Source organism: Vigna radiata, unplaced genomic scaffold (genome assembly GCF_000741045.1).
Source record: "Vigna radiata var. radiata cultivar VC1973A unplaced genomic scaffold, Vradiata_ver6 scaffold_91, whole genome shotgun sequence".
Taxonomy (NCBI): Eukaryota; Viridiplantae; Streptophyta; class Magnoliopsida; order Fabales; family Fabaceae; genus Vigna; species Vigna radiata.
The window spans coordinates 165,571-178,384 of NW_014543115.1; the positions used below are offsets into that span (position 1 = coordinate 165,571).

At 34.9% G+C, this 12,814-nt stretch overlaps 2 protein-coding genes across 2 annotated transcripts; both read right to left on the reverse strand.

Annotated features, from left to right (window-relative positions):
- Positions 1-4,572: 4,572 nt before the first annotated feature.
- LOC106753054 (putative nuclease HARBI1) lies at positions 4,573-6,011 on the reverse strand. Its single transcript, XM_014634841.1, has 3 exons — positions 5,427-6,011; positions 5,110-5,335; positions 4,573-5,024 (listed from the first exon to the last, which is right to left on the reverse strand). The coding sequence occupies exons 1-3, from the start codon at positions 6,009-6,011 to the stop codon at positions 4,573-4,575; spliced, it is 1,263 nt and encodes a 420-aa protein (XP_014490327.1).
- A 3,550-nt stretch (positions 6,012-9,561) lies between these two features.
- Positions 9,562-11,040, reverse strand: LOC106753055 (zinc finger protein ZAT1-like). Its single transcript, XM_014634842.1, has one exon. The coding sequence runs from the start codon at positions 11,038-11,040 to the stop codon at positions 9,562-9,564; it is 1,479 nt and encodes a 492-aa protein (XP_014490328.1).
- Between the last annotated feature and the right edge of the window lie 1,774 nt (positions 11,041-12,814).

Sequence of the window (12,814 nt, forward strand, 5' to 3'; positions counted from 1 at the left end):
AATTTTTTTGTTGTTTATTTGAATAGATTTGGAGGTAAGTGAGAGTAAATTTGGAAGTAAATTTTTTTAGTCTGTCACATAAATTAAATCCTATACTAATTCTCACAAATTTTACTTCCAAATCTACCCTCACTTATCTCCAAATGTATTCAAATAAACAATAAAAATAAAATATCTTCAAATTCTCTCAATTACTCTTCTTCAAATCTACTCAAATGAACAAGGCCTAAGTTCCAAGAGTTACATTATATGGCTATATATCTAACCGAAGGATTCAATTAACTAATATGGTTGTTAGTTATATCTTTGCTTTGTATATTTTAACATTCTAACAAAATATTAGCCATATTGAAGTTAATTTTCCTCTTGTTGGAGCTGCTAAAAATTATATGATTGAAAATCATAATAAAATTATTCTGAATCATGATTTAGAGGATATTGATATTGTGCATTATAACTGCTAATAATTTTTCCAGTTACGTTATGTTATGGAAAAGATAAGGATATTCCTGGACCTCAAGTAAACATATTTCATGGGGTTTGTTGCTAAGAAGTTGGAAATTGATAACTTTTGAAGCTTCAAACACTTCTAGTAAGATACATAATGTTAAGAGTCTGAATAATAAGGTATCGGTTGTTATGCCTTCTGAATTAGCTGCTAAAGTTATTATTGTTTATCAGTTTTGGTTGGATAAGATTTCAGGAGGATGAGGATTCTTTGAATGAATAACAGCAAATGGAGGAAGATTTTCTGGGAGTGTTTATTGGTTTGGGTGGTCTTTTCAAATATTTTGTGTCTTTTTATTTTCTTTCTTTCAGTGATTTTTCCATACGACCACATGTGATTGATGGTTTTTAGATCAGATGTCAAATTAGACCTTGCTACTTAGGTTTTATAGAAAAGGGCTTGCAAATTAATATAATAATATATATTATCTCTTATGTTGTGTTCTTATGAATGGATTTGGGGGAGATGATTTGGGGGAGATGATTTAAGTGGATTTGAGGGTAATTTTGTTGTTGTTTTTTTTAGTAGATTTGTGGGTAATTGAGAGTGGATTTGAGGGTAAAGTTTCTGAGAATTAGTGTAGGATTTGATTGATGTGATAGAATTAAAAAATTTGTTTAATTGGTAGAAATGAAAGATTACCAAAATGCCCCTAGTTATTTTAGTAATATAAAATGTTATTTTTTAATGTTATATTTAAATGTATAAATGTTACTAAAGAAAGGAAATTAATTAATAATAAGTCAAATTAATTTTTAAAATATTGAAAAATTATAATAAAGTAAAATAAATATTTTTAAGAATGTAGTATTTGTTTGTAATATAATTTCTTGTCAAATACTATCAATTTATTTGTCTACGAAAGTCAAATTCATTAATTTTAAACAAACTTATAATTAAAAGAAGTTATTATATTACATGATCTAAAAAGAAGTCCCAACATAATAACATACAATTATATTATTAATAGTTCATGATGACCTTGCTTCATTAATGTAGCGTTGCAATGCATTGAAACGATATTGTTGCGGCATCCCTATTAGACGTCTTGTATAGGATGGATGCGAAGATAAAAAGTCGAAGCATTGTCTGAATAAATTTTGATCTTCAATGTTCATAGTCTGTAATAAGTTTTGAATTTCTTGTGTTGTTGGATTAGGTCGTTCAATGGTAGCATTTGATAGGGAATTTTGACGCTCCACGACCTCTGTTAGTCGTTCAATAGCAGCAGCAGATAGTCTTCTTCCTTCATTAATTAATTGTTGCACTTCATCTATGATTTCATCTATGATTCGAGAATCCATCTATTTTGCAGTTAATTTCATTGAGCAATAAATAAAATTATGAAAATTCATGTCAAAGATAATAACATTCAAAAATAAGTAATGCATAAGTCTTCAAACAAATAAGTGAAATTAACACACTTAAGTCATGTAATGCATTCTGAGTATAGTAATGGGCTTAATCATCTAAATTGTGAAGAATTAAATTAACATTTTGATTAAGGTGAGCAAATTGGCGATTCATGTCAAGGGATAGGTTTGCCAAGTTATCTTCAATATGTTCAACCTGCACTTGCATTTGTTCCATACCCTGCATTCTCTGTTGCAAGTCTTGTACCCCCTCCCATATCTGAGTCATCATATTAGGATTTGAAAATTCTGGAGGAGGTTGCACAGGGTTGTGATGATGCTGTGGTTGGTCTTCTTCTTCATCATCGCCATCATCGTGTTGCCAAACACCATTCACATTAACAATGTTCAATCTCTTCAAAGAGTTAATTGAGAAATGATGTCTTGGCCCAATATGCCTGGTGGCATCACCATCAACATGTACTCCGCAATATTGCATTATCTGTGTGATGAGGACACCGTATGGTAGGGGTGTGTCACTGGCCTTGCATTTAAGCATATGTTGCATGATGTGATGAAGCCAATTGAGAGCTACATTATTTTTAATCAGCCATATCATGAAGATATCCTCTTGCAATAACTTTGCAAAATTTGCAGGTCGTGGAGTCAGCACGTGCACAATAACATAATGCAGAAGTCTATCATTAATATTCAAACACCCAACTATTTTAACACGTTGACCCTGCATTTCTGGTCTAACCATAGTAGCAACTACCATCTCCCGATCACAGTGAAAGTCATCTGGGATATTTGAAAAAGACAACTTTTGACCCTCATATTTCATATTAGCAACATTCAACCAATCAGCAAGTTTCAATCTAATTCTTCTTCTGTTCACCTCACTGATCAAATATCCATTTCCAGAAATCTTCAAATTTGAGTAAAAAAACTTTGATTAAGTCTGGATAAAAGGGTCCCTGCAATGTAAGAAATTCCACTACCCCTTGAAATAGAAGATTATGTTGGAAAAGTAATCCTGAACCGACAAATGATTCAAAATTCATTATCTTTGGAAGAACAATATTCCTAGTGTAGAAATCAGCTGCATAGTTTTCCATTTGATGGCTGTGAGTGAAAAAACGACGCTGATCTAATTGTTCTTCAACAAATGGTCTGATATTAACTGCATCTGCTGCCTCATTTTGAGTTTCTTTTCCCTTACGACTTTTTCTAGGCCTTTTTGTTGATGAAGAGGTCATTTAAGAATTTCTTCAACAAAACAATATTGTGTAGAATAACAAGGTTAGTGATAACAAAGTATTCAATATTAAAAATACTTACAACCAAAGTGAAACCATTACATAATTATCATAGCAATAATGTCCAATAGTCATACATCCAAATTAACAAGTCATAATTACATCCAAATAGTACATGGCATAATAAGGATGTAATAGAAGTTGTTACATAATACAGCCTAAGAATCACCGCTGCAGAACATTTGACATAATTTATTCCACCTTTTGTGTGGTAGAAGTCCCATCAACTTCTTAACACATTTGGGCTTTTCACATAAGAAGTCATAGCATTGGTCCAATTGGGATTCATCAGATATGTTCATACCAGTCAGCATATTATAAATGTCAGATTCTGTATAAGTGTAGCTTGTGGAGCAACGTAGTATTTCATTCCTTTCTTTCATGGTTGTGACCTGTTCAACAGCTGCATTAGAAATAACACCAAAATGAACATTTGATGAACTAAGGACATTGGTGAAATCGTCCAGGCTGGTAGTGAACTTCTCAAATTGGGATTCAACAACATCTATCGTAGCTGCCTTCCTTTTTGAACCTCTTAAGGATGAAGTCCCACCGGATGGGACTGAAGGCACAGATTGAATCCCACCTGGATTGTATTCATCAACTGAGGGAGGAGGTGATGGCGGAGTTGGGTCTCTATACCCCATCCAATCAGGCTGCTCAGGAGTGTACTCAATATTCTGATTGAGATCAACATTAACACGAGGCGCATCCCGCCCTCGACATATTTGACGAGCGGTCCGAACACCGCTCCCTGTAGCTCGATCTGTAGCCCATAACTCCACCATTAAATCGTAATGGCGGATACTGTTCACTCTCCACTTTGCGGCAGTTGGCCTCAACTGCACAATAAACATGACAAATATAATTGTTCATATTATGTGATATAAAATATTGCCAAATTCTTTGTATTTATTTTAATATACCTGAATGAGGTCCATCTAGATTTCGTCCTCTGCATCAAATCGCATAGTAATGGGGTTCCAAGCAAAACCGCTTAATCCAGAAAAGAGGTCATGAACCTCACGCCATTTATCTTTCAAGACTTTCTGACGGTTTTTAACATTATTTTTTGTAATGGCGACATACCCATAGACATGTAGATAATCAACAATGTTAGTATACGCTTGGGATGTCCAACTCCCATCAACCCTATTATCGATTCTTGATTCCTCAATCATACAGTGCAGGAGACGTGCGTCCATATCCTCAGTCCATTTCATGAACTCTCTGGTAGGACCAGAGGACTCAATGGCGGGTGCCTTACCTCTATTCATTTTATACCTACTTGATAAACAAAATAGTTAGAAATTAAGAGTAAACATCCATAATAAATCTTCATTCTCATACTCATAACAACAAATAGTCATACAATCAAAATAAAATACAATAACTAAGAGTTCTGATAATCTCGCCACATATGATCTGCTATGGCATCCCTAATACTACTACCCATCCTATGATCCTCTTCCCTAACTTGAGACGATGAAACATTATGCTCTTCTCTTTCAGTCAACTCATTATCAACTTCGTGAAGTAATGAGTCATCATGATCCACGCTACGAAGGAAGTTGTGTAAGATACAACATGCTAAGATAATCTCTGTCATCGTCTCCAATTCATAGTGTGGTTCAGTGCCACTTGCAATGATAGGGAATCTTTTTTTCAACACACCAAAAGTTCTTTCAATAACATTTCTCAACGATGAATGTCGATGATTAAACAACTCGCGTGCATTTTGTGGTCCTCTGCGTGTATATTCCTTAAGGTGATATCTGGCACCTCTATATGGAGTCAAAACTGTGCTTTTCAACATAAATCCAGCATCGCCGAGGTAGTATTTTCCTACATTTTTGCACATGTACATCTAATTAGTCAGTAGTCACATATAGAGCTATTTAGTCATCAACATCGCAATGTGGACACTGACCTTGGGGGATAACTAACGGATCATCTCGATCAAGAGCATTTTTTAAAATTCTTGAATCCGATGCAGTGCCTTCCCACCCAGCAAGAACATATGTGAATTTCATGTCAAAATCACACGCGGCGAACACATTTTGAGTTGGCCAATCTTTTCTTCCTCGAAATCTCGGAGCATCAGATCTTGGAACCTTTACACGAACATGAGTACCGTCTATGGCCCCTAAACAATCCTAAACATAAAAATATGAAGACATGATAAAAGTCTACATTTGTTATCATACCTTAATCACACAAAGTATACAACTGTTTTTAAATCGGTACCTTAAAGTACGGGTAAAATCGATTGTTGTTCAAGATATATGGTTGAACCTCATTTCCTGAGGGTTGAATGAGAAATTCAAATTCCAAACTTATAACTGCATCCAACACATTGTGAAAGTGTCTGCTAACTGTCGAACCCGATCGATGGAAGAAAAAACTGACACTTCGATTCTTAACATTATGGCCAATTATATGAAGAAATTGAGCCACTTGTTGCGCCACTGTCGACCGAATGTTGTCCTTAACTAACCCAGTTGATCTTAGTCTTTCACAAAGATTAATAAATGCCTCTAGACCCATCCTAATAATGTCGCGGCACCGATTAGTGTGCACAAGATATAACATTAATTTCTCCCTACGACGATCTCTTTCTGGTAGGGAAATACTTACACTACTAGAATCACTCGAGTACATTTCCAATATACTCAATGCGTGTGCAACAATGCATAACATTGTTACCGCAGCCAAAGCAATGGTTATTTCTAAGTGTCTTCGTATAATTGAGATAATATTGAAGTCTACGCCAAGCACATCATCACCTATATCTTCACGCTCCATATCTGATAAATCTAATTCTTCTTCCATTTATATTTACTTAACCAAATATACATACCATAATTAAAATCATAGATTCATATATTCAATAAACACACCTCATTCATACATAATAACATCATATCTTCATATATTAAATAATTATTATACATTAATACATTAAATAAAGATTATACATTAAATAAACATAATACATGATTACATTACATAATCATAATACAATATATATTCATATAATCAGTTACAAAAAACAATAAACATAACACGCTACGTTAATTTTTGTAATATATAATTAGTTATAAAAAAACGAAAAGCATAAAACATATTTATATATTCATATACAAAATTAAATCAAAGATGGTTTCAGATATACCTCTTAAAGACTTATGAAAATGTTCTTGAAGATTGACCCAAACTATTTGAGTGAACCTCCGAATCAATGCGGCCAAAAATCTCCAAATTATAATGTAATGGCACTGAGGTCGTCAATCAACACTTTCTCCTTTTCTGAAGAAGATATATTCAAATCTGAACCAAACGTCTGAACATATATCAAATTATTATGAAATAAAATGATTCAACAATGCACACAAACCATAAATAATGTTTCCAACTTACATAAAAATGGATCAACTTTACAGATTAACTCAACGATGCAGCTCTATCAACGAACTTCACAACCAACCACCCACCATAGCCTTTTTTTCAAAAAATGCAAATGGAATGAAAACATGTTAACAACACTTTCTTACACTACCATCCACAAAACAACTTCTTTCATTATGGAAAAAAAATAACACATAATACCAGTTCAACAGAATGATGTTGATCAATGTCCACCACCTTGCTTAGGCTACACAACACACAAATGATCCACCACCTTCCGAATTCTCCTCCACCTACATGCACCTTGATGTACCCCGCTGCCAATACCTCCAAGCACTGAACACCTGCATCACAACAATACGGTTAGGGGTGCTCATCTTTTTATACCTACATGGACTCCAATGCATGGAGGACGATGATTCACTCGAGCTTGGTCTCCTTCTCCAACGTCTCCTTCTGCAGCTTCGTCGAATGCTTAAACAACCATGGCACCTCTCTGCAATGCCTGGAAAGGCTCAATACTACTAGCTGCAACCGGATAGAAGTGATGTTTCAATGGTTCAAACTTGTGCAACCTAATACTCGACGTATGGAACCGGATCGACCTCGTCTTCAATGCTTCCAACCTGTCCACCTTTGTCTCTGTCTGTGATGACTGCTGCCTGTAAGAACACACCACCCATCATCTGCGCCGTTTTCGTCAACACCAAAGCCACCATGGCTTCCATGGACGAAGGTTGACGTGGTCGACCTAAGCAATGGACGGACGAAGGAACGCAGCAACGCATGTACAAACGACTCACACAGTGCCAACCGGAAACGACGCCGGCAGAACCTCAAAAAGTCGCGCAGCTTGCCTTGATCCGGATACGACAACTCGCTGCAGAAGGCCGACCCGGATACGTCTGCCATGGAAAATGTTGAAGAAGGTGGATCCAGATACGGCAACCTTGTATTCGGATACGCCTCCTTTGCAACTCCTTAACCATGCTGGAACCGGATACCCTGGTCTTGGAACCGGATACACACACAACTTCTTCACCTCTTCAATCCCTCCTTCCACGATCTGCATCGTCTCTGTCATCATCATCAACACCGTTCTTCATCATCAACACCGTTCATCCTCCTCCCATGCATGCCAGTGCTCTTCCTTTGCTATCACAGTCTTATACCTGCAACAACACATCAAAAATGGAGAGAAACAATACCTCTGGTCCACACGTCGTCCATCGCAAGCCAATACTTCACCACATAGACTCGCGCAAAGCTTGTGAAAACTGAATCTCTTCAAAGTTGGCTACCTTTGTATGTAAACACGCATGATTTAATACACACACCAAACTTATCTACCAAGCATCGTCTTATTAATGGGCTTTCTGGTCAAACGCTTTCTTTTGAGATTCAAACTATGCCACGATTCTCTCCTTTGCAGTCCATGGCAGTGCAGTTCATGGCAGTGAATGGTTTTGTCAAAGCAGGGAATCTCGCCACTATAAAGGGCTGCAAAAGCATGGTGGAAAAGAAAGAAATGCATGCCGAGCACAGTGGATACTGGGTCATCACATGGCTGCAGTACAACTCGTGAAAGCACAGTGCATGGCTTCTTCGCTTCTTTCTCGTCCATATGCACAGTGTGTAGGTTATTTAATTTTTATGTTTCATTTATTTGTGTGTTGGAATTCAACTGAAAGTACATGGGCACAAGGGTCTTTGTTGTAAAAATCAGCTCAAATCCTCTCACATTAGCGAGATGCCTTTAACAGTACCATCTCACAAATCAGCTGATAACAATCCGTGCAAATCCTCTGAAGAAAACACCTCCTATCTCGTAATTTCATCCTTTGAATAGTGAATTCCATTCAAACGAACACACGCTTAGTTTTTTTATAAATTTTATTGACTGAAATTGTGGCTATTATTATTTTTTCAGGTTCATAAACAAGGAACTGTTTCTAAAAGCAAAATAATTTTAAAAAAGTAATGCAATAATACAACCTCGAAATTAGAAAAAAGAAAATGGTACTTTATCAATAAAAAATATTATATTACGATATAACACTAAATATGAATAAAATTTAAAACTAAAATAAAAAACATAAATAGTTGTATAATAGTTATATGAATAAAATAAATAATCCAATAAAAAATTGTATCAGTGAAAACGCACAACCGAACATACCTCGAGGATGAGACAATTCTGGATAGGAAAAAACATAATGATTGATGATACACAATCACTTTATTTCTTTAATCTATTTAATGCTAATAAAATAATATTTTATATTATAATATAAAACAATTTAAGATAACTTCAGATATTTCTATACGCTGGAAATCAAAACCAGAAAATAATGTAGTTGGAAATGAGATGGAAATATGTATATATGATCTCACTGATAAAAATATAATTAAAACCGCAAGTATAAATTTCAATATGATAAAATTATTAAAGCCAAAAGCATAAATATTTATATGGTAAAATAATTTCTATTAAATGTACGAGACTAAGTATTTTCTCATGAATCTAATAATTTTAGCCAAGGGTGAACCAGTAATAAAAAATTGTTTGAGAAACAGGCAAACATAAAATGAACAAGATGCTTTGTAAATATCAATCTTATTCAGAGTAATTTCTTGATATGCAAAATAAACTTTACAAAAGATATAAAAAATGGCGAGTTATATATGTTTGTATGTATATTCATATATATGTATGATAAACTAACAACTTTAAGTGTGATAGTCATGGTTAAATTACTTACATTTTGGTGATTATGAAATAAGGATGAAAACATAACTTTAATGTGTGTTTGAATTGTAGTTAAAAAATCAAGTTGAGTTAAACTCAATTGAAAACAAAAATGTATGTATAAACATGTTGTGATAAGGCTTGAAAAATAGTTTAAAATTTTTTAACTTAAATCCAAACACACTTTAGTTATATTATCAAAATGGTTTGTGATAAGTATATATATCAGGAGTTATCAGTTGTGACGTCAGTGGCAGCCGAACCGATTCCCACCTGCAACCATGGTGAAGAAGTGCCTCCAACGTTCATATCTTTTAGCTCACTTAGTTTGGCCAACTTGATCTTATTATCATTCTCATTATCCACATTTTGCATTGGGTTATTTGTGTTTTTGTCTTCGTCGTTGTTGTTGTCAATGTCAACATTGTTGTTATTGATATGGAGACTTTGACATTGGGTATTGTTATCATCTTTAACATCCTTTGATGTAACCCAAGGCTGCAAGTAAATTTCTGTAGAAACATTCCTTCTTGCAAGGTCATTGGAAGGTGCAGGAAGGTTAAGGTCTAACTTTAGATCAAGAGGCTCAGAAGAGGTGTCAAACTTGGGTATTTGATCCAAGTGGTCGTGAAATTGTTGAAATCTCGTTAACGTCGAGGTGTCGGGTGCATTTGATGTGATCCAATGACACCTTTTGTGTCCTCCAAGAGCTTGTCCCGAAGAGAAACTCCTATGGCAAATTGAACATTCATGAACTTTCGATTTTCTCTTGGAGGAAGAAGATGAGGGCAACGTGGGGTTGGAGCCATGCTCGAATTGGAGGGTGGAGTTTGATTTTGTGGGGAAGAGTTCTTCGTGTGTGATTACATCATCGTCGGTGATGAGATTGTCGTCAAGGTTGTCTAGTCTTGCAGCAAAACAACCCTTAACCTTTTTGTGGCTTGCCCTATGGCCACCCAACGCTTGATGTGAATTGAAAACCTTCTTGCATGCTTTGCATTCGAACAAACCCTTGGCAATCCCTTTGGCCTTGTTGTCAACAAGGTTGTTCATGTTGTGAATATTGTTGTTGTTGTTATTATTAACTTTGTACGACAATGGTGCAATGAAATTCATAGGATTTCGCCGTTGTTCTTCCTCCTTGCTAGCGGATGCACAGGATTCTTCAGGCTCGGGCGCAAGAGGATCTACAGTGCCATTGGACAACATTATTAAACAATTTGCTAGGTCTTCTTCCTCGCTGGATGGGCAATTGTAATTGAAGCTACCAACCTTAGTTCTCAAAGACCTTTTTCTTTTGGACCATCCACATCCTCTTCGGTCGCCACCAGCGATGCCACCGTCATCGGCGTCGGAACCCGGAGAGGAGACAAAGGAGTCAGCATCCTCGGAGGTGCATTTTCCATGTTCAAGGAAAGATTTCCACGACAAAAACTCCTTGCCACAATTTTCACATACCCTACAACTCTTTAGCCTATTAGGGTTTGTTCTCAAAGCATACATGCGTTTGTTGCTTGGTGGCACATTCCCACCTAACCTATCTTCCCAATCACTAGCTTGATCATCATCATCCATTTGACCACCTTCATCTCCTATGCCATGAGCCCTCATGTGTCCTCCCAAAGCTCTTCCACAGCCAAAACCTTTCTTGCAAATCTTACAAAAGTGCTTGAAGTTTGATTGTTGATCCAATATCAGAGCCATAAAATTCCAAGAGTGGTTGGGTTGAAAGTTGAGAATGTCAAAAAAAAAAGAAAAAAAAAAGAAAAAAAAAGGAGGGAGAGGAGAGAAAGAAAGAGAGACAGATAGATTAGAGGAGGAAGTGAGTTAATATTTAAAAGAAGGGTGGAGTTTATTCTTGTAGTGAAAATTAAGGGCTAGTAGCCCTTGTTTTTAGTTAGAGTATTTGTGGATGAGAGAGAGAAATGCATGAGTTCTTTTACAGCAAGAGAGTGTGGTGACAAGTGGAAGAAGGTAAGAGGGTGAGACTTTTTCTACGACTTTGTGGTAGTGGCGCCGCCTGTCAAAGGTACGAAGGGAGGTCCGTGTAGTGTGAGAGATAGAGAGAAAAAACAGTGTGTGTGTGCTTCTTTCCCATTTTTTATTTTCTTTTTATTTTATTAACTCAATTTAAATAACTGAGTCCAACAAACACAGTGATTTAAACCATTCTTTTACCTTTATTTCCTAACCTAGGAAACTAACCTATGTTTCTCCTTTCTTCTCGCTTGCTTTATCTTTTACTTTTTTTTTCTAACCTAGGAACCATTTTTCATTTTTTTTTATAGTAATCATAATTTGTGATAAAGCTCGTTTTGGTCATCCCTTTTGACTGGATTGTTTAAAATTAAGTATTGCTTTCTTTATTTTATGCATGATGTTGTATATATATAAACCCTTCTCCTGTTCTCTTTTCCATATAATGAATTTCTTTCTTTCATCTCAGTTTACATGTACGTACCCAGAGCAGATCTGTGTAACCATGGCTTCCGAAACTTCAAAATCCTCCACAAATTTTTCTCTCCCATCATTTGTATCTGCCAAAATGTTATTTTTGCATTACTTTTTCCTACTTTTTATGTCATCTCTTTCGTTAAGATGTCATGTATTGTTTGTAAAACAATTAGGAAAAGCATTGAAATTTTTTTGTTCGGATGGGGATGAGTGAGAGAGAAGGAAAATAACATAAATTAGATGGAAAAACATATATAAAAGAGGATTAAGAAGGACGATTAGGGATTAAAGATACAATGAGCTTCAATGTTACTACTAAAAGATGAGGATTGTGGGAAGACATTATATAGATTCTAAATAAGAATCATGAAGAAACTTGAAGGAATCGAGTAGAATTAGCATGAATCTTGATGATGCAGGGACATGTCTGTTAGAAGGAAGAAACAATAGGGAATTAGGATCTTGGATTAATAATTTATGGGTCAATGACAAATTTAACATAATGCAAAAACAAAGGTCATTGGAGATATGGATATAGAGTCATATGGAATTGTCTAAGAATGCAAAACCAGTAATTAATATCATACTTTGAGTGGGGTTTATGCCTGCATTACGAGTACTCAACAAGTATATGCTAGCTTTACATATTTGACAAGCATTTGATATCTTGTAATACATATATGATTTTCCTTGTATGTATGGGAATCTAGCTGATAGAGAATTGTAAAGACTATTCTTATTAGATGAGTTATTTTAATACAAAATTAATTTTACTGATAAAAACATCCTTATGAGAATTATGGTTTTTCACATTTTTTTAAGTTCCAACATTAATTTTTTATTAAATTATGATTTTAAAAAGTTATGAAATTAAAAAGTTAAAAAATTATAAAATTAGGAAATTAGAAAATTATAAGATTATAAAATTAGAAAATTATAAAAGTATAAAATTATAAAATTATAAAATTATAAATTATAAAATTATAAAAGTATAAAATTATAAAAGTACAAAAGTATAAAATTA

Bases quoted from the DNA above. Each gene is read 5' to 3' on its own strand.
- LOC106753054 (XM_014634841.1), bottom strand. From the start codon at position 6,011: ATGGAAGAAGAATTAGATTTATCAGATATGGAGCGTGAAGATATAGGT. The intron at 5,336-5,426 runs GTACCGATTTAA...TTTTATGTTTAG, and splicing joins GATTTTACCCGTACTTTAAG to GATTGTTTAGGGGCCATAGA. The intron at 5,025-5,109 runs GTCAGTGTCCAC...GCAAAAATGTAG, and splicing joins TCCGTTAGTTATCCCCCAAG to GAAAATACTACCTCGGCGAT.
- LOC106753055 (XM_014634842.1), bottom strand. From the start codon at position 11,040: ATGGCTCTGATATTGGATCAACAATCAAACTTCAAGCACTTTTGTAAG.